The 20,478-nt window shown below is 52.0% G+C and overlaps 10 protein-coding genes across 10 annotated transcripts; 6 read left to right on the top strand and 4 right to left on the bottom strand.

The window, feature by feature from the left end:
- Positions 1–342: 342 nt before the first annotated feature.
- Positions 343–1,302, bottom strand: MAA_06718 (Dienelactone hydrolase; the record flags this gene model as incomplete). Its single annotated transcript, XM_007824716.1, has 3 exons — positions 343–862; positions 919–991; positions 1,065–1,302. 3 exons carry the CDS (start codon positions 1,300–1,302, stop codon positions 343–345), a joined length of 831 nt encoding a protein of 276 aa, XP_007822907.1.
- Positions 1,303–3,580: 2,278 nt separating this feature from the next.
- MAA_06717 (uncharacterized protein) lies at positions 3,581–4,360 on the top strand (the record flags this gene model as incomplete). Its single annotated transcript, XM_007824715.1, has 1 exon — positions 3,581–4,360. The coding sequence occupies one exon, from the start codon at positions 3,581–3,583 to the stop codon at positions 4,358–4,360; it is 780 nt and encodes a 259-aa protein (XP_007822906.1).
- A 676-nt stretch (positions 4,361–5,036) lies between these two features.
- On the top strand, positions 5,037–5,825 carry MAA_06716 (grim-19; the record flags this gene model as incomplete). Its single annotated transcript, XM_007824714.2, has 4 exons — positions 5,037–5,087; positions 5,302–5,408; positions 5,562–5,714; positions 5,777–5,825. 4 exons carry the CDS (start codon positions 5,037–5,039, stop codon positions 5,823–5,825), a joined length of 360 nt encoding a protein of 119 aa, XP_007822905.2.
- Positions 5,826–6,187: 362 nt separating this feature from the next.
- MAA_06715 (short-chain dehydrogenase/reductase family Oxidoreductase) lies at positions 6,188–7,209 on the bottom strand (the record flags this gene model as incomplete). Its single annotated transcript, XM_007824713.1, has 2 exons — positions 6,188–7,080; positions 7,137–7,209. The coding sequence occupies 2 exons, from the start codon at positions 7,207–7,209 to the stop codon at positions 6,188–6,190; spliced, it is 966 nt and encodes a 321-aa protein (XP_007822904.1).
- Positions 7,210–8,648: 1,439 nt separating this feature from the next.
- MAA_06714 (uncharacterized protein) lies at positions 8,649–8,990 on the bottom strand (the record flags this gene model as incomplete). Its single annotated transcript, XM_007824712.1, has 1 exon — positions 8,649–8,990. One exon carries the CDS (start codon positions 8,988–8,990, stop codon positions 8,649–8,651), a length of 342 nt encoding a protein of 113 aa, XP_007822903.1.
- Positions 8,991–10,968: 1,978 nt separating this feature from the next.
- On the top strand, positions 10,969–11,535 carry MAA_06713 (IDI-3 protein; the record flags this gene model as incomplete). Its single annotated transcript, XM_007824711.1, has 1 exon — positions 10,969–11,535. The coding sequence occupies one exon, from the start codon at positions 10,969–10,971 to the stop codon at positions 11,533–11,535; it is 567 nt and encodes a 188-aa protein (XP_007822902.1).
- Positions 11,536–12,622: 1,087 nt separating this feature from the next.
- MAA_06712 (Fumarylacetoacetase, protein) lies at positions 12,623–13,692 on the bottom strand (the record flags this gene model as incomplete). Its single annotated transcript, XM_007824710.2, has 5 exons — positions 12,623–12,731; positions 12,784–13,219; positions 13,270–13,312; positions 13,372–13,449; positions 13,513–13,692. The coding sequence occupies 5 exons, from the start codon at positions 13,690–13,692 to the stop codon at positions 12,623–12,625; spliced, it is 846 nt and encodes a 281-aa protein (XP_007822901.2).
- Positions 13,693–14,283: 591 nt separating this feature from the next.
- On the top strand, positions 14,284–14,868 carry MAA_06711 (glyoxalase bleomycin resistance protein dioxygenase; the record flags this gene model as incomplete). Its single annotated transcript, XM_007824709.1, has 1 exon — positions 14,284–14,868. One exon carries the CDS (start codon positions 14,284–14,286, stop codon positions 14,866–14,868), a length of 585 nt encoding a protein of 194 aa, XP_007822900.1.
- A 1,013-nt stretch (positions 14,869–15,881) lies between these two features.
- MAA_06710 (Monooxygenase, FAD-binding protein) lies at positions 15,882–17,358 on the top strand (the record flags this gene model as incomplete). Its single annotated transcript, XM_007824708.1, has 5 exons — positions 15,882–16,042; positions 16,124–16,514; positions 16,579–16,904; positions 16,955–17,225; positions 17,278–17,358. 5 exons carry the CDS (start codon positions 15,882–15,884, stop codon positions 17,356–17,358), a joined length of 1,230 nt encoding a protein of 409 aa, XP_007822899.1.
- A 355-nt stretch (positions 17,359–17,713) lies between these two features.
- Positions 17,714–18,283, top strand: MAA_06709 (cupin domain protein; the record flags this gene model as incomplete). Its single annotated transcript, XM_007824707.1, has 1 exon — positions 17,714–18,283. The coding sequence occupies one exon, from the start codon at positions 17,714–17,716 to the stop codon at positions 18,281–18,283; it is 570 nt and encodes a 189-aa protein (XP_007822898.1).
- Between the last annotated feature and the right edge of the window lie 2,195 nt (positions 18,284–20,478).

The following is a 20,478-nucleotide window of genomic DNA, read 5'->3' as shown; positions in this document are numbered from 1 at the left end:
GCATCATACAATAGTCTTTCGAGTATAGATTACACGGCATGATAGACAAGACAATAATACCTCGACAATGCAGACTTGACCGCTTATTAATTGCTATTCGGGGCCTCCAGATTCTGCCAATTGCCATTGGCTTGTTTGAACAAGTAGCACTGCATCCAGAGTTGATTAAATTAAATATTATTGCGCTCTTTATAGAATACGGCTCTTTGAAGCTACTAGCTTGGATTGGAGTCACAATGCAGTATAATTGCAACCTCTTGGCTGCCAAAAAAACAAAAAAGCACACAAGGCATTGGGCACGTTTCCGTGCCAAGCAACGCAGTCTGAAAACTACACTTCACTTCATGTAGCCGTCGAGAAGTGCGACGTGAACCAGGCAATGGCCTGATCTTCGGCGGCAGCCGCTTGCGCTGCGACATCAGGGACCTTGAGGTCAGCACGCACCGCGAATCCATGGCCCGTCTTTTGATACACACGGAGTTCGCCCTTGTACGGCTCTGGGAAGGCCGTCACGATTGCCTTGATCTGCTCGGCTTGCTTGAGCGAGATCTGGTTGTCATCCTCGGCGCATGCAAACGACACTGGGCGCTTGATCTTTTCCACGTCAGAGGGGAGACTGAGAAGGCTCGGGTGGCCGGTGAAGCCGGCGTCGATGAGAGGCTGGCCGTTGATTTCGGCGCCGTGGGCAAGCGTGACTGTGTGCTTGCCGCCCCAGCAGAAGCCGGCCGCGCCGATGGGCAGCGCCTGGCCCTCTTCCTTGCGCAGCTGCTCGAAGAAGCCTTTTACGCCGGGGTATGTCCTCCCCGGGGCGCAGCGGATGAAGAAGGGCACAGCGGCCAGGATGGTTTGGACGGCGGCGATGCTGCGTTGCGTTAGCGGGATGGTGACGTAGGCGATTTGGTGGTCCGGAGAGCTTACAAGCGGGAGAAGAGATTGCCGGGGGCTAGTGCGGTCTGCATGCTGAACAGCATGGATACAGGCGCGGCGTGGCCTGATGCGTGTCAGTGATTCGAGCTGCATCGCGCAATGGGTGCGCCTTGGAGTCCCGCGACGACGTAACTTACCATTCATAAAGTCGGGCAAGTAGACCTTGAAGCCGCCCTTTTCGGCATAGGTATCCGCAAGGATCCGGTTATTTGGAAACGCCCAGCCGAATGCGTCGGGGATTACGACGATGATGCCCTTGGGTGTCGTGCCATTTGGCGGCTCGCTCACGTACGTGTCGAATCCGTAGTGCTTGATGACCTTGCCTTTGGTTTCGCCCTCGTGGATCTGGCCACGGAAACAGTCTGGGCACGACATGGTCTATGGCTGTCGGGTGGCTGTATGTGAATTGGCGTCGGCAGCCTCGTGAGACGCATTCAAGCACAGCATGTCAGGATGAGGTGTGCTGAGATATTTATTTCTGGCATCGCATGGCAGCTTGGACGGGATATTCGATTGCTAATCAGCACGGAAAGTCAGCACGGAATCCCGACCGTCTCGTCCGATCTTACTGTCAGCTTGAGAGCTAACGCGGGTGATGGAGCGTATCCCGACGTTGGGATTGGTTATCCCGGGGCGCATCCAGCCACAAGCCGCCGACCCAAGGAGACAGATGGAGCCAGCCGAGAGCTCTGGCGGGTCGATGCCTTCTCTGGGTTGTGCTGTAGTCGAAGGAATCTACTCGGTCATCCGCTGGGAGTAGTTAGGAGTCAGCAAACTGGTGAAGGGGACAACGAGCAGGTGCAGTTTGAGATGTGATGGCTCTAGACCGTCCAGTCCGTGAACCCCCGGGTAGATAGTTCCCATTCTTTGGCCGCGGCTAAACTTGGCTCGGAAACTGCATGGTCGTGCAGAATGCAGAGAGCTCGCAGCTTTGGCGATTCTCTGGCGACGCGCATGCCACGTTTTCTAGATGGCCATTGGGCAGACATTGGATGCTTCCTCTGATGTGTCACATTTCGATGCCAACTGTCGAGCAGTATCCTCAGATCAGCCCAAGCAACCCGACGACGCAAAGTCGCCCAAAGAGCTTGCTATTGACGACGGTTGAGGGGTTGGATTCCAGAGCAGCTGGCCCTGGCTATGCATTTGCATTTGCATGTGAATAATGAATCATTTGCCCAGGGAAGGCGCAACCCACAATGCCCAGCTCTTTCCCCAGTTTCCCCTGGTGGAAATCAACCCCCCTCCCGCCTCGAGCTGCATTTTGACTCCAATAATCAATCCTGCTAACGGCCTTGCGGTTGTCATGTCACGCCTTTTTCTTTTCTTTTCTTTTCTCAGCAGCCGTCCGCAAGCCAACGTGCAAGAGTCAATTGCCTCTAGACCCCGCCGGCTTTTAGCGGGTCAACTCAAAGCAACAGGCCCGCAACAGCAGACTTGATGTGACAAGTGACGTCAAGAGCTGAGCACACCTAAGTCAGGGAACCTCAATCAGCTTGACGCCAGTAAACGACTCGAGACGCTGGTCATCACATGCATCCGCCGCGCAGGCTATTCGGTGGCAACACCCTGCCTGCGTCCCCCAGACTCGCTCGCTGGGGGGTTGCATTGAGCAGGCAGCGCCAGGATGAGGCATATTCTCACCGCAGTTCGGCACTCTTCCTTTTCTCTTGGGCAGCTTTCTGTACGCGCAAACTGGAGAGGAATACGAAGTAGATAATAATGACATCGAGACGGCCCCAGGATGCTTCGTGGCGGTGAGCAGCGTCCAACGCTGGACCTTGCGCCCTTTCCATGGAACCGCTGTATACTTGCTTTTGCATCGCAATTAAGCTGACACCTTTCTCGTCTTGCCCAGACGCCCATGGATAATGATATTTCCCAAGTCCCGGCCATGTTGGCCTCAGATCTGCATGCTCTCCCCACGGCCCCATGGCGGCCCCAAAGGTGGCCCAACCACTGCGCTCGAGTCGTGCCCCAACTTGTGGTGCCCAGCGCCAGTGTAGCTTGGCGTGGCGCTGCCGCCAACAAAACCCAACTTTTGCTGCCAAGCACCCAATCACGGCCCGTTACCCCGTTCACATCTTAGCCTCAAGATGCAACACTGCGATTGCCTTGCATTGCGGCCCGGTTAAGACAGGCATGGGTTTGACTTTCTGCAACCTGCCGGCCGGGCGCTCCAGCCAGGGAGACGTGTTTGCTTGGTGTCGCGTGTGGTTTGGGAACTTGGGCTAGGCAATCAAAGACGATTCGGCTGGCGTCATTTAAGGATGAAGAACCCCCCCCCGAACGGCCATGCCCGCTCTCCTCCCTCTGGACTTGGAGACCCCTGATTCCGGGGGAGCATGTGTGATTGACTCACACAGCTCCTTGACTGCAATACATTTGACCTTCTCCTGCTTTCTCAACCTTGACCATCCAACATCTCCAGCTGGGCAGATTCACCTCATCCCGGGAGCCGACATTGATCGCCATCACCCTGACTGTGATTCATCTCCAACTTGTTCCGCCCGGTATGCCCTCGCCAATTGAGAATCCATACACATTTTCAATGTCTAGTTATCCGTGGATTATTCATTAGACACCGTCGCGCCGTTTTTGCATTATGTCACCATTGCGACTCGTGTCAACCATCAGAGATTAAGACTCCGTTATGTCAGAGGCCAAGCCACACCGCAAAGCATTCAACCCTCTATTCCGACGTCCACAAACAGTACAAGCAGGCAATATGGAGTGGCGGCCGTATCCATATCCCACTGATAAATCCCCCATGGAGGGCACGACAGCCCAACACGAAGAGGAGTGGCTTCACGCGGCGTATACCGATCCCATCTTCACCCACCCAATTGGATACAGAGACATAACTGAAGCTATCAAGTTGGAACTCCTACAAAAGACCTTTTGGCCATCGCTCGTATCATGGGTCGAAGCTCGTCAAGAAGTCCTCCCCAGCGGCGAGATTCTAGGCGGTTGGTCTCGCGCCGACATGTACGGCATGATGGACTGGTACCGACTGTGCTTCAATATGACATCCCGATATGAAGACGCTGTAGCCGCCCACGAGGACGGGATATGGAGGACTGTGATCCTCACTTCCCCATGGTGGGACTGGCCCGAGTTCGCATATCTATATGTGAAGACTATCCGTGACGACAAGGGCGTTCCGCAGAGAGACGCAAATGGCCGCGTCATGAGGGAGATGAGAGACCCGTATGACGATAAGCTCGAAGATGAGTTTATGGATATTTGGGAACGGGTAGCCAATACGCGGCCCTTGAGAAAGCATGCCAACGGGCAAGTGTTCCTGCCCTGTGATAGGCCCTCGGTGTCCAGGACAGCGAGCACTGGGGCTGCCATGGCCGCCAAAGCAAATGGGAATGGGCTTGGTTCAACTGGGCCCAGTAGGACAGCTACTCCGCAGGCCGCGAGGTGATGCTATTGACATGTTTTGCTGAGTGCGGCTAGCCTATCTACTTGGGGAGCATTGAAGATGGATCTGTTACAAAAGTGTACACCCATGAAATCCATGGGAAATGACAGAATATAAATAGATAGATGCATATTTTACGACTACACCATCTCTTAGAGCACCGAAATTGGATTTGAAACAAAACAAAACCACATGATTGCTCCAACATGCCGTTTTCTGGATCCACTGAAGCTATCACAACAGCGGGCTGCTCAGGGTCGACTAAAGGCGTCCAAAAACTTGAGCAACACCGTATTCAGGGCCAAATGAGCTAACAGACCAGGGACTCTGTAATTTTTCTTTCTTTGTTTCCCACGATAATCGTCCGAAAGAGAAATCATGTCTTTGTACAGTCCGTTTACGGCATCACATTTTCGTGATAGGGTAGGTTGATCTTGCCCCACTCCTTACATAATCGTACCTAGCCAGTCATGATTCACGCAAAACAATCGCCTCAAATCCACTCCGAACAATCACGAACCTACCCAGGGCGACTAATCATACCTTCGGAGCCAGGCCGGTGTCCTGCGAGATTTCCCCTACTTCCGTGCGTGGCCACGAAACTTAGTGCTTCCGATTTGTCTAATTGACACCTGTCGTCATCAGCTTGGACCGATCCCCGACATACGCTTTCGCTACAATGGCGCAGGACATGCCCCCAAGGGGCGGGTACGAACCCGTCCAGTACAAGGTGCGTGGGCGAAAAGGAATATATGAGGAACTTTGCGTTATTCTGTCAAAATCTCGAGCAAGGAGTGACCTCGAAGCTCTGCTGTGTTGCTCCATAGCCTGGTGCCTATCGGACCGAATCCTGTGGAAGCCTCGGCGATGAGAATTGACGAGCAATTGGCCGTTCCGAAGCTCAAGCCGGACTAAACGTTGCACAGTGCTGACATGGACAGTAGCGAAATCTGCCTGCCAAAGGGTTTCGCCCCGGTATCTTGCTGCTCGGAGTTGGAGCTGTGATGGGCTTCGGCTGGTATAAGCTGATTGGAGGCATTCGTGAAGCCAAGTACGTTTCCCGCAAAACCGACGGACACCCAATCTCGACTTATCGCTGGAGCTTGCGGTCTTCGAGACTTTCACCTGACCACCGATCCAATTCGTCCATCGAACTTTAGCCGGAATTACTTGCGACAAGGAATAGACATGCTGACTGGAATAGCGAGCTGGCCCGTGAGAAGATGTGGGCGCGTATCAACTTGATCCCTCTCCTGCAAGCCGAAGAAGACCGCGACCAAGTCCGAAGATATTGGGCCGACCAGAAGCGCGAGAAGGAACTGCTGGGCGAAAACACCAAGGTCTACAACAACGAGAGGTGCGTCAAGGGCAATGAGAATTCTGGCCGAAACTACTGAGTGTGCTAACCCTTGACACTAGTCGATTCGTCCGACCGACCTTTGCCGTCTCTCCTGCACCCTCGAAATAGTTGTCCAGATGGGGGAAGACGGGGCAGGACCGAAGCGACAGTGTGGAACTGATGGAATAAAATGTGGGAGACATTTTTGTACATATGTATTCGATCGAATGAGACGAGAGTCGGCCACCTTTGCAAAAAGGCGATGAGGTTCGGTGGCTGGCTAGAATTAACAGCAATTTACTTTGTCCGCAGAACGCCATGAGGTTGCGAGAATGAATGAGAATGCTAACACTGGGCTAGCAAACTAACCAACTACTTTTAGGCCAGGAGGAAATCGAAGAGCTATGCGGGAAGGCAGCAGATGAATAATACGAACATAGTACCTAGACGCCAAACCATGCAAACGAATTGCACTACAACGGTCTCATGCTTCACCCCTTGACACCGACTTCGCTCACAGTCCAGTCCCACAGCTTGGCCATCAGCTCATCATCCCAACACTTGGCATCACCCGCGTCAGCAACACCGACGGGCACAAAGAATGCAACCTTGTTCTTGCTGCAAATCGTGCCTGCACCACCTCGCATCTTGTCGCCGACGTCACTCCCCGTCGCCGCCCACAGCGTATTAAAGCACCCCTGGCGAGGCGTCATCAACCCCAGAGGGTTGGTAGCCCGCACAATCAGCCGGTTCCAAAAGGTCAAGTTGTTGACCAGATCAGTCCCAACAACTCCCGGATGTACGGCGACACTGCTAATCTTGGGATAACGCTTGCCGAGCTCCCTTGCAAACAGGATGTTGGCCAACTTGGACTGGCCGTAGCGCACCCAGGGCCCCAAAACGGGGAACTGGTCCGCATCACGAAGCCCGTTGAACTCGATGCCGGCGCCGGGATGGCCGCGGTACCCTAGCGACGTCAGCGCCACGAAGCGCACGTCACTGCCTGGCTGCTGGGCGGTGCGCTCCATGACGGGAAGCAGACGCAGCGCCAGAGCGGCATTGCCGACGTGGTTGGTGCCAAATTGCACCTCGTACCCGTCCTTGGTCACCCCGGCCCCCACCGCCATGATGCCCGCGTTGGCGATGAAAATGTCCAGACGAGACGAGGAGGCGGTGAATGTGTCGGCGGCCGCGCGGATGCTGTCGAGGGAGGCGTGGTCACACTCGAGAAAGGTGATGCGACTGGGCGAGCCCAGCGTTTCGGGCGTCGAGCACTTGGCGACGAGGGATTCGGCGCATCGGCGGCTGCGCCCGGTGAAGTAGATGCGGGCCGGGTTGTGCCTGGCGAGCTCGAGCACGGCTTCCCTGCCGAGCCCGCCGGTTCCTGGGGAGGTTAGATGGCGCCCGCGGCGTGGGAGGTTGCCGGCGCGTGGGACGTACCGCCCGTGACGAGGATGACCCTGCCCGCAAGATCCGGGACGTGCTTGTCGGGATCGTAGCCGCGGTAGGCCATGCTTGGTGAGGCGTGTCGACGAGGGCGATGCTACGGGGAGGGGACGATCAAGCCGTGTTCTGAGACGAGGGATGGGCCTTGACTGGCTCTGATGTAAAAACTTGGTGTACACGGTCGCTTTGCCCGAAAGCGCGCACAGGTCTTTATACATGTTCCGTGGTGACGCCAAGTCCGGACGACAATACTCATATCCCCGTGTGTCAAAGCCCCCGAGCCCAGATTGTCTCGCTTTAACCCGTGCATTTGGCCCGATCTGGGCGTGGCTCGCCTCCCTATCGGCTCGTGGGGTTGTTCGGCCGTGGCCGAGAATGACGGCCGGAGCGGATATCCGGAGTCAAAGAGTGCGCGGCGTCGTATCCCGCACTATCGCGAACTAGTACGACTGTCGTGGAGAGCTGTTAAAGAGGGTTGGTGGGCAAACCCGGTTTTGGCTGGTGGGTACTTTGCCATCGGTAGTTGTGCACGCGTCGGCTAGGTATTACAAATTTGGATGGACAGGCGGGACGGCGGAGAGGGTTTCAGATTGTCAACGACAATGACTGAGCCGCGTTGACAAGTTTTGCTGCCGTTGGTGATGTAGCCCTGAAATGTGTCGAAGCGTTTGGGGAGATTGGATACCCTTGCGGCTACATTCCCAGAGGAGATCAAGTAGGTTGAGGGAGGTTAGCATTGGACAAGGGCGACGAGAAGCAACTTGACAGTGTCGGATAGACTCAGACCCAGACGCCGAGCGGTCCGTCACGATGTGAACCGAGCATGTGGTTCTGCTAGACGAGGGCGGTAGTTCAACGGACTTCAATGGAAGCTCTTGCCTCGGGCCCTGTGTGCCGCGGACGCCCAACGACCTATTCACGATACCGAGGGACTATTTGGATCTGGCCCACGGCAATACTCGATACATCAAGCTGGTTCATGACGCTATGGTATCAGCGCTTACAGTGGACATGCGACTCTTTGCTCTCCTCTTTTTGGACACTACGCAGCGAGCGGGATTGTTGGTGACGCTTTGGCTCGAATTGACATGTCGATACTATGCAAGAAATACAAATACCAGGAAAAAGAAAGTGTCCAGCATGACCCGTCCAAAAAAAAAAAAAAATGATGCAATGACATGTTCCCAAACGCTGTGATGCACCCCTCGCGTTCTCCATCTACTCCATTTAATGCAACCTATTTGCTTGCATGTGGACCGCATGTGACGACGGCTGTTGGGCTGGCCGTTGCGTCGCGGAGAAGCAGAATCCGGCCATGAGGTCGCCGTCTGCATAAGAACATGCCCGGTATCCAGCTGTGCTCTGGCCCTTGCCGCCCTGCGTGGTCGTGGTTCCCATGGCCAACTCGATATCGAGGGGCCAGCACCTATTTGGATTCTGTGTATTTATTTCGGGCACGCAGAAATGCGCTCTTGGTTTCTTGTGCCGTTGTTGCAACTCTTGGAATTAAGGCTGCTTGCCATGCCTTTGGACGAATTTGGGGTCGTTGTCGATGCACCGAATTTTTTTCTTCGTGGGAGTTGCTGGCTCCTGAGCGCCATGGGGTGCGGCGAATTCGGGGTCGCTGTCAAGACACTGTAGTTCCTCGACGAGGTGAGTTGTCCCCTGCTCGGCGTGCCTTTGGATGAATTTCGCGTCGTTGTCAATACATCGTAGGTTCTTGGTGGGATGACTCGTCGCCTGCTGTGAGGCGGTGGTTGCGGTGGAAGGTGGTTCAGACTGGAGCGTTTTGGCTTTTGCTTGCGAGCCGGATGCGGTCGCGGTATCTGATGAAATGTCGTTGGGCATGATGCTTGGAAGGAGGGATGTTGGCTGTCAATATAATCTTGGTGGTTGGCGCTCGCTGGAAACACTGTTGACACTTGAAGGTTTGTGGGAAACTCGCTACTCGTGGATCGTTGATGGTGAAAGTAGGTGCACGCAGACGCCTCTCCGGCACTGGGACCTTTTATCAGTTGTCGGTGCCTTGCGAACGGGATAGAAGTTCTGAGAAACACAAAGCCTGAGCAGGAAAGAATGACTGTCAATGTTGTCTGGGCAGATGATACACGGCCCGCAGCTTCGAGGGACAATCAAAGTCGGATTGCCTTTGGCCAAATTGTACGTGAATGCTGCAAATGCTAGCACATCTGACCTGACAAAACACGCAGAAAGCCATTCATGTTGGTGAAAATGTCGATGAACAGCGCGCACCCCGGCCGGCGGTGAGCCTGCCATGTGTCTGAGGCAGCTCATGGTGCCTTCAAAGCGGCAAAGAATCGGGCATGCTTGGGCTACAGAGTGTCAAGCGTGTTTGCAGTACGAACATTGAAAGGTCTTGTCCGGGGTCGATGGCACGGCTGCACATGACGGGCCATCAATCGATGCTGAGGAATTGATCAGAACAAAGGACGTCCAGGTACGCGCCGTGTTTGCGGCCTCAAGTGCCGTTTTCTTGGGCCATTTTGCGCTTGGCGCTTTGAAGCGACCAGACGACATTCTGCAGGCACTGCGTTTGTTTGCTTTGCTGCCTGGCCGAAAGGCTTTGTGAGCACATGCTTCATTCGAAACGACATCAAATGGTCCATTGACCCGTCTTTGACCAAAACGAGACGGCAGCATCATCGCAAGAAAGAAAAGACAAACCAAGAAAAGAGAGATGCAGAGTGAAGCAGATTCTCCGTTGCTCCTCACCCACCACCTTTGTCGAATTGATGCTTTGTTCGCCGTGTAGCTTGACATTTCATTGCAGCATGAGCTAGATGCGAGTACATTTATTAGACATTTTAAACTACGCCATCACTGTTTAAAGGCTCGCAACTTGCGACAATTTATATACCCCTGTGTTCTCATGGGGCCTTAGGAACTGATAACAGCTCAAGTCTTGTTTCTCTATCCAGCAGACTATAAGGACAGCGTCGATGATGGGTGTGAAATGCCTTACTGAGAACTTGGAGAATTCCTACATGCTGGTTAATTGTGTCACTGACGAAACATGACCGGACTACTCAGGTAGAATGAAGCACCTTTCGTCATGACGCTGACAACTAGCACATGTTCAGACCCCCTGTGGCTAGGGAAATGCCGAGATATCTGGAGGCCTCTGAATATCCTGGCTTGGCCATGAGAGCAGCCCAGATCGAGGCGAGGTTAGGTTAGGTTCCACGTTTCCAATCACTGCCATTGCAAGCTGGGCGCTACTCCAATAAGCGGGCAAAAGACCACGGGTATTAGCAAATCTAGAGTCCAGTAGCACAAGACATTATGAGTTCGGAAATGGTCGATACTGTTGCCGGCAATTCAGCCCTGCAACCCATCACATTGCCGCCGCCACCAAACCTTGTCGGGTCGTAGGCTTATAGGCTATTATTATCTTTAAATGTATCACGAATCCGCTTCTCAGTCGCAAGCCTTTCCTGGCCATGCCACCATACTATGTCAACGCCACCAGTTCCCCCGCCTCGAGGCTTGCAGGTGATGGGCGAATGGAGGCCATCAGAGGTGTCGCGGTCCATTATTCAGGGCTTGCTGTGCCAAATGGGGATGAGGACTCTAAATTTGGAAGAGGGCTCCGCGTAAAGGCAGCGCTTCACTGCGCCGTTACAGACCTTATTTTTAGACCACGAGGGAGACGAAATCAGTAATATACTAGCTTCATTTACCTTGTAGATTGTTCAGACTTAGATTTATACCAATATTCTATCATGTGAGTGTGTTTGCTCCAAAATATTACTTCCATCCTACCATTCACTCATGTGTAAAACAGCCAGTTCATCACGACGACAGAATGATGACCCAGATACTAATCACCGTCATCTACCTCGCGGCTTCGGCCTTGGCCCAAGTCCCCCCCGGCTGGACCAATGTCTTTTCCCCGTCCAACCTCTACATCTACGATGTTAGCAACGGCGCCATCAGCGACTCCTCGCCCACCGCTCTGGTTTTCAAGTCCCCGACCAACGGAGGGCGAGACAAGACCACCCTCTTGACATTTAAATACCCCGCGGGCACCAACGGCAAGCAGTGCCAACTGTTCTTCAACTTTGACCAAGCCGCAGACGCAACCTCGCGCTGGGACGGGAGCGGCAGGCTGGACATTTTCTCGAGCAATTCCGTCGCCCCCGGCAAGACGTCTGGCTGGCCTCCTGGTAACCAGCGCAATAACCACCTCGGCCGCTGGAAGAAGTCGGCTACGCCCTGGGCCGACTGGGAGGCGACATATGGTGGGCTCTCTGTTCCCCAGCCTTGCAAGCCCCCGGGTACTGTTCAGGGGTTTGAAATTGTCGGGGTTTACGATAATACCTACGTCACCTATACAAATGCTCTTAGTGGTGTGCGAATTGCCTACAGGTAGTGTTGGTGTGACGAGGGCGGCTGAAGCCATGATCTCTTGAGAATGGGCAAACGGCGACATGTATTTCCCTTGGGGCACCTTGGACACTACTGGGATTTTGGAACATTCCTTATGAGTTACATGTGTGGGAAATTGATGCGTGGGCACTCTTTGCCGTACATGGCTATATATGGCTTGGCTGATATAGCTCAAAGTTGAGAAAAGTAGCCTGGTAGGATATAATGGTTAACAGTACACTCAGTCATCTTGATCGTATATTACATTTTATGTCTGTTTGAGCCCATCTTCGCTTGTATCTTTTGTTGGGGTTTATGCAACTAGCTCATGGCGGCACGAGCACGATGGTGGCTCCTGAAAGTGTAGCCCCCGTTGTCTGGAGTATTCGAGTCGACCGACACCTTTGGCTTCCAGATGGAGGCAGATGCTCTGCTGATTTTATTCCTTTCAGAGACCACTGGTGCTTGTGAGATGTCGACAAGTGATGCGAAATTTGTCAACCGTGTTAAAGGCCCAAGACAACGTCGATGCCTTCTAGCCATACTTTTTTATATTAGCTTCATGTGAGATGCAGGACGGTACCCTGATATTTCCCCCGCTTTTCTAGATTCGTGGCTACTGCTCATTCAAGGAGACTGCGGGTTCCGATGAACTACTGGCCATGGCGCGATAAAAGTCCCATGGTCCCATCATTTGTGCGTAACAAAATATGCTGGATACACAACACTAGCACAATGCAACGCAGTACACAGGAAGATGAGGTGTCGCTTTATGCAGCTGGGCTTAGCAGTGCTATAACGAGTCCATGGTCTCAATTTGGTAGTAGAGATCCATCTACATCTGCCATACACAGTGTCTAGGGCCAATAGTTTCTTGTATTTAGTATTTCCATTTATCTAGTATAGGCATTGAAATCTATAGACAAAGTCATAGCTATCCTGAAATATGCTTACTTGTCACAGTCTATTCGATGTACCTCGCAAACTCTGGTACTCTGTTTAGATGGCAACCAATGACTGGCGGGCCTGAAGATTGACCTGCGAGACAGACGCATCCAAACGAGTATACTACATATTTCGATATACTAGATTCATTGAAAAACCATTTTATTTCTGATGGTACCAATGCGTTCCACTTCAATCTTCACAACATCTTGGTCCTTGAGAAACCTGCTAGGAGTCATCGTGGCCCCAATCCCGCTACGACGATTAGAATCAAGACCCAATTCATAGCAGATATCATGCGTCATACCTTGGAGTTCCCGTCATTATTATAGTCCCTCTTCTCAACGTTGTACCGTTGCTACAGTGGCGAACGATTCTCCGCAAGTCGAAAATAAGGTCATTCGTCTTGCCATCCTGCATCAACTCGTTCCCGACCCAGGTGCGCAGTCTCAGATCCTCCGGGTTTCCCACAGCCTGCAAGGACGCTATGACGGGACCGACGGGAGAGAACTTGTCAAAGGACTTGGCGTAATTAAAGTGCCCGCCGCATCTCTCCGGCCGTTGCCAATACCGAGACGACACGTCATTGCCGACAGTGTAGCCCAAAACATAACTCAGCGGATCTTGGTCTTCTGGAATGTTTTTGGCGTCCCGTCCCATCACGAGGCATAGCTCGCCTTCCCAGTCGACTTCCTTTGCGACTGGATGGCATGGCACGTCCTCGTAGGGCCCGGCGAGTGAATCTGGGAGACTTTAGTGAGGTGTACATGTTGGTAGGCTCTTGGGAACCTACCCGCTGCTTTGCTGAAGAGCACTGGCTCTGAAGGCATTGGAAACTAAAAGTCGAACGATTAGGTTGCTCTTTACTACATGGACGGCAGCAGCTTCATCTTACACCCGCTTCCTTGACATGAAGCCTGTAGTTGAGCCCTATTCCAAGCACATTGGGCACCTTGTCCAATGGGCAAATTACCTGGTAACAGTTAGAAGAGTCGCTCAACAGTAAGTAGTCCAGCAAGGGAGAAGGACGACGGACTTGTTGAATCGTGGCGAGTTGGTCAGACAGTTCAAAGTCCGGAGCCCAAGGGTCAAGCCCCGTGAATACCTTGACAGTCCTACCAACCAATTCGGACTGCCAGTCGTCTCCTGCCTCGCCGTAATAGATCTGGCCATCCGAGGCAATGAACCTCACGAGGCGTTGGAACACTGGCATCATTGTGATTTATGCGATTACTATACAACATGCATGAATGTAGTGAAGGCATAACCCAACACTGCGCGAACACGTATATTTCTATCCATGACATGTTGCTTGGGCTCCACACAATCCGAAATGGCTGTGAACAGGGCATCCCCGTAGATAGAGCCGATTCGGGTGTTGATCTAGCTTGGTTTCCCAGCGGGGAGACGAAACGTCAGATGAGGGAACCGGTTTGCCGAGTAACCCCGCAGAATCGGGAATAAGTCAGTCGTCATCGGCCGGAGAAAACCCCGGCTTCCCCATATGGGCTTAAACAATGTCAATGCGGCGTCCAAGGTGGTATTCGGATAAAGAAGGCCAGTCTGTCATGTGAAACATCAAGATGGCATGGACAAAACCGGGAGACGAGTCTCCAAGCTTTGTATCATTGCTGAGACAATAAGGGATTCGACGGTGATGCTTCGGATGTAAATCCGCCTCCGCGTTTGACATCTGACACACAACCGTGGTCAATATAAATACCACTGCTGTCGTCTTGACGGATGTGCGTTCACCTCCAACGAAAAGCCAAAGAATAACTCTCATAGCAACCAATATCCAGTAAACATGGTCAACAGCTTCAACCAGTGGGATGGCAAAGTCCTACCCCCTTCCGCCTTTGCCCATGTCGTCCTCCGAACGAACAACATGACGCGCATGAAGACCTTTTATATCGAGTTTCTCGGCGCGCGTGTTGTTCACGAAAACGACTCTCTTACATTTATTACCTATGACGACGAACACCACCGCCTGGCTCTCGTCCAGCATCCGGGCCTGAGCCCCAAAGTAAAAGCAAGCTGTGGCGTGGACCACTTTGCCTACGCATACAGCACCCTCTCCGACTTGCTCCTGTCCTATAGACACCGGCAAAAGGGTGGCATGCTGCCCTTCTGGTCCGTCAACCACGGCCCAACCATTAGTCTCTATTACAAAGACCCGGACGGCAACGTCATCGAGCTCCAGGCGGACAACTTCGACACCAACCACGAGACGGATGCGTTTATGAAGAGTGCATCTTTTGCAGAGAACCCCGTGGGGACGGATGTCGATCCTGAAGATCTCATCAGGCGGCTTGAGGGTGGCGAGAGCGAGGTGGTGCTAAAGAGACGGGTGGAGATTGGGCCAAGAAGCAAAGGCCCGGGATCGGATTGAAAACTATGTAGCTTTCGTGAGAACTTTCGATAGTGTAGTTGATGGCATCTTGAGCTGGACTGTATGACAAGTCTGCATGTCGGAATGAAGAGAGGATTTTTATCCGTCCCTCTTTCGCTTTTACGGTGATTGCTTGCAAGGAAAAGAAGCTAGGTGTACTGAATATCTTGGCGGAAATTAAATCCAGCTGTCGGCTGTGAGATGAACGTTTTTGATTTGTCCTCGTGGTCTAGGACGAACATCACTATGGAAATGGTCACGGGTCAGTTACTCAGCGGACTGGTCCTTGATTGAATTTGAATCCGTATGCAAGAATGAGACCATTTTGCGGTTCATTCATAATGTAATTCCGGTGGCCGGCAAGCCACCGGCAAACTGAAGCCAAAGCCCTCGATATCGCCGACGACCATGACATATGGAGGAATCTTTGTCAAGGGATAAACGGTGACTGAATGAATGAAACACCAAAGGAGGGGATTCAGCCTGAACCGTTGGAACCGTAGAATGCAACGTCAGTCGCATCTTCGGAGTTTTCTCTTGCAGCTGGAAGCGGAGATGATTTTCCCGACGTCATGGCATGGCTTTTCCGCGTCATGGCCGCCGGTGAAGCCTGAACTCATCTTCCTCGTCACGATGGCTAACTAGTAAGTTGAGCCGCTGAGTCATGCAACAAAGACGGAGGAATAACGGGCTCGGGATCGACTATTCCTCAGATGCCGCTTATTAATATACCCTCGTAGCTCTTGGCCGCCCCGTACCAGCTGAAGACGATACTAACTCGCATGTCCAAACTCCTCTTGGTCCTAATGCCTTGTGGGCATTTGTGGCGGATCAGCGTTTCATTCGGAGTTGTGGGAAGAATGGGAGGCATTACTCGGGCGAGTTGTTCAGCCACCAGCCGGGTCGGGCCGCTGTATTTTGGCGCTTTATAAATACTCGGGTTTTGCCCGTCTGGTACATTTCTTATACAGTAGATACTCTGGTATACAGTTCAAACCCATCATTTACGAGAAATGGCACCGATTCAGAAGATTATTGTGGTTGGAGCCGGCCCGACGGGGCTTCTCCTGGCTCTTCTTTTGGCCAAAAAAGGCATCACCGTCGAGGTCGTCGAGGCGGAAGCCGAGGTGGACCAAAGGCCTCGAGGACTTGCATATGGTCCCTCAGCCACACGGTAACTACGCCCCCCCTGGTCCTGGACCAAATCACGGTTCGAATCGACGGCATGGCTGATGACCAGAAGAATTCTGCGCAGGGCCGGCGTTTTGGAAGAAATCCGAAACATTACTTCGGATATAACGTCCACGTCGTGGAGAAAACTGGGCGGAGAGATTCTCGTTCACATAGAAGGTGATGGTCAAAGTCCGGACAAGCCTCTGCTTTACCCAGTCCATTTGCTTTCTAATCTGCTCCTTGAACGCGTCTTGCAGCAGGAGACTGCATCTGTCCACATGTCCCACGCCGTCATCGACGTCGGCCAGTCGGATGATGCGGCCTGGGTTCGTGTCAAGTCGGGGGATGAAGTCAAACGCATCGAGGGGGATTTTGTCATTGGCTGTGACGGGGCCAAGAGTATCGTCAGAAAGTCGCTGTTTGGTGACGACTTCCCCGGATTCACCTGGGACAAGCAGCTCGTAGTCACCAATGTCAGACCAAACACCAGACCCCAGTCCCGTCGTTCATGACACCGGAACTAATGCACCTCGGCAGGTCCACTATAAAATGGCAAACTTCAACTGGTCCGATGTCCAGTGGGTAGTCGACCCTCAGTATTGGGCCATGGTATGCTGTATATCCAGAGCCGAAGACACGGAGCTGTGGAGGGTTGTGTATGGTGAACCAATCGGCTTGTCTCCAGAACAACTCCGAGCCCGTCTGCCCGAGAAGTTTGAAAAGATCCTGCCGGGGCATCCAAAGCCCGACGACTACGAAATCGTCCGATTCAGCCCATTCACGGTTCACCAGCGATGCGTTGAGAAGATGAGAGTCGGCAGAGTGCTTCTCGTGGGAGACGCTGCCCACCTTTGCAATCCAATGTCGGTATCATGGACCTTTGGTGAAAGTCCGGGACGCTAATCGATTGTAGGGGTGGACTTGGCCTGACGGGCGGAATATCGGATGTTGGATCGCTGGCCGAATGCTTGTACGGGATCCATGAAGGCAAGGCAAACATGGACATACTCGACAAGTATGACGAGGCCCGACGCCAAGTCTTTCGGGATATAGTCGACCCTGTCTCTTCTGCCAATCTTAGGCGCATATGGAATGAGCCGGAATCTATACGATGGACGGATCCATTCTTCAACAAGGCAAGACGAGCAGCAACAGAGCCCGAGATTCTCGAAGAGATGAAGCTGGTAGGTAACCCGGCCCCTTTTTTGGTCTCTTTGCTGCTAATGACTTGGATAGATGAACATCAATTGTGACATGACACAGCATTACAATGAGAAGGCTTCACTGGATGGAAATAGTGCTGGCGCAGCCTTGTAAATGGAAAACCCACTAGCTTATACTGTCATGGAAGGGCATGGGAAATAGCATTAGTATGATCTCGGGTTGATGTAGCTAAGAACATTCAATTGAACAATCTCCACTCATCCCGCTGTACAGGGTTCATGGATGCAAACCTCCAGATTGATAAGATGTTCCCGAAATTCCGAGGGATTTGATCGGCCCGAGTGACCGAAGACTTCTACGGCATATCCGGATTATTCTCACCACCCTCATAGCAATATAAACAAAAAAACACAAAAAGGCACAAAACCCATGGCATACTTTCACCATGTTTGCCAAACAATAGCAGTAGAGAAATCCACATTGAAAAGTTAACGAGATGAACTCGAAAATGCCAGCTGCAGACTCGCCTCCCTCCACAGAGTCCCCTCTCCGTCCAACCTCGCGCTTCATCACCACCAATCGTGACGGCAAGGCCGTATACTCCAAGACGCTCCCAGAGAGCCCGCCATCTGAGCTGTCATACGGTGGTTCGCGGATTGCTTTCTGCTACGGAACGAACCAAACGCCGCCCAACTTTGCTGGCGAGCGCGACATTGCCGCCTATCAAGACCAGATTGAGAATCCGCCCGGCATCATCATTCCCAACGGATGTGTCGCGAGACTCGTCGACTTTCCACCTGGATACACGTCACCCATGCATCGGACCATTAGCCTGAATTACAATTTTGTCATTGAGGGCGAAGTCGAGTTGATTCTCGACTCGGGAGAAACCAGACGGCTCCTGCCGGGGGACATGGCCGTGCAGAGGGCCGTCAATCACGCTTGGAGGAATATGAGTTTGACGAGTTGGGCGCGCATCACTGCCTTTGCTGTGCCGGCGATTGCTGAGGATGGCGCGGCGGAGACGTGGGATGAAACCTGGGCTGGAGCGGGTGAAGGGACATCTGGGAAAGCCTAGTCTTGGTCTGAGGGTTCCGTGACTTTTTTGCTCGATATGCACTTCGATAAGTTTAATTCAATTGCCGCTTCTTCTAGGGGAACTTTACAGATTCGCTGTAGAATCTGACGGGATTATATTGAATTAAACTTGGATGTTTTGAGGACAAAAATTATGTTGGCAGATAATTATCCCTAGAATAAATGAGAGAAAAGAGTAAAACTTTTTTCTTCTCGTGAGCAAAGTAATGCTTGAGTGAAGCTACACCAAAGGACCGCGGGTGGGTGATGCCGCAAAAAACATCAAAAAAAACATACAACACTAGGTATTCGCTGGTCGTCACCGACCCAACTACTAATCTAGCGCTCGCTAGTTTATCGTACGAGATCGGACGGGATCGTGATTTGATGATCTAGCGGCTATGGTCGTATGTGATGGTAAATGTCATTAATTTTATTTATACTCTGAGCATAAAGGGATCGATCACATGAGTTACATGAAGGGATAGTTAGAATCAACGGTATTGTCAAAGTAATGCCAAGCAATACTTTAATTGAAGCGTCCCTAACGGTATTTTTCCAATAATAACATGCCCCGCCCTGCGTTTAACGGCAACGTAATTGTGTAATACTTGAACGATCTGTTTCGTTTTCGAAACGGACTTTCTAACACGGATAGCCCTTAACAGGCAAATCAACAATCTTGTAGTGCTCGCAAGAAATCCGAAGATGGTGGTGTGTCGCCAAAGGCTAAACCAGTGCTTACTTCAGCGACATGCTAAGGAGCGTTGCCAACGCGGGCCATCTAGTTTGTGTACCTTTAAGAAACAAGTGCGCCGTTGAGAGTGGTCGAGCGATAACCACGTGGTTCACCGTGGTTGGAGTTTCGGGTCCGTCAGTTCTCCCAATTCTTTACCAATGACTTGATGGGGTAACCTGGTGGAGAAAGAAGCAGGATTAGATGACGTCTCGTCTCTTTTTAGAAGGCGCGTCGCTAAACATGGCATGATTTTCGATGAACCCGGTTGTATGCTGTGGTGATATCAACCATCACAATTCGACCGGGTTGTCGATTAGTTTCCGTTGATCTGATAGGAGATAATAGCCGAGTGGCTGGCATTTCGGGTCTTCGGCGTTTCAATCAACCTCCGAATCCATCGGGTTTAGTGTTGATAATTATGGTCCCCGGGATGGCATGATACGAGCGTTGGACCCTTGGACCCTTGATTTCATCTGGTTTCCCGATTGCCTGGAGTTGCCGTAGTGGAGTCTCTTTCGGCCCTTTCGTGCGGCATTTGACATGGACTCGGGTAGTGCTTGGCCTTATCTCGGCCGTCTCATGCTACGGTATGCTTATACGATATGTTGTCCGGCTTATGTCACAACATTGCTAAGCATGACAAGAAGTCGCGCCGTTACAAGAGAGACGGCGACCCAGGAACGGGCGAAGTGTTGATTGATGGGTTAAGGGGTACCTTTTCTACGATACGCGATACATTTCTCCAGCCATGTGTTGTAGTTTATTTGCCTTCCCCTGGGCCGTAGTGTTGTGAAAGTTTAACAACCATCTTGACCAGACACTAGTACATTGAGAGTGCTTATGAAATCATATCGTCATGGCATCTGGTGGTCTTTTCAGATATCCTTATCAAGGGATTGAACCACCATTCTCCAAGCGTAGCTCCACGGGAAAGATTTGATCATGTTGAAGTGACTTGGTTAGAGTTTCTACAAAGTATATCATGTGCTAGTAGAAATCGGTATGAAAGCAAAATCATAGCTCTTGGGCCCATCGGCCAAGTGTACATTTGACGCAACGAGACCAACACCCCGAGATGACTTGGTGTACATGAGATTCGCTTATAATAACAAGGTTCATAAGAAAATCGCTGAGCGCTCTTATGCAAAGTATTTCCGAGCTTAACCAGGAACATGACCACTCTATAACGCCTTGGAAACGGCCACTTTCCCCTTCAACACATTCGTGTTCCTTCCTCGTTATACTCCAACAAATGGCAGCATTGTTTCCAGGATAAACCACCTTCCGATTATCGCATATTTTGCGCATTTACTCGCTTCATACACAATCAGAAAACACCCCAGCACGGCAATATTCCAGCACAAACAGGAACAATAGGGGTATAAATGCTGCGGAGCCACGACTCAAATATCATCCCCAATACCCGGAAGCATAATCAGGGTGGCGATCAACTCAAC

This window comes from Metarhizium robertsii (genome assembly GCF_000187425.2).
Source record: "Metarhizium robertsii ARSEF 23 chromosome Unknown MAA_Scf_11, whole genome shotgun sequence".
NCBI lineage: Eukaryota > Fungi > Ascomycota > Sordariomycetes > Hypocreales > Clavicipitaceae > Metarhizium > Metarhizium robertsii.
This window is presented reverse-complemented; position numbering and strand designations above follow the sequence as displayed.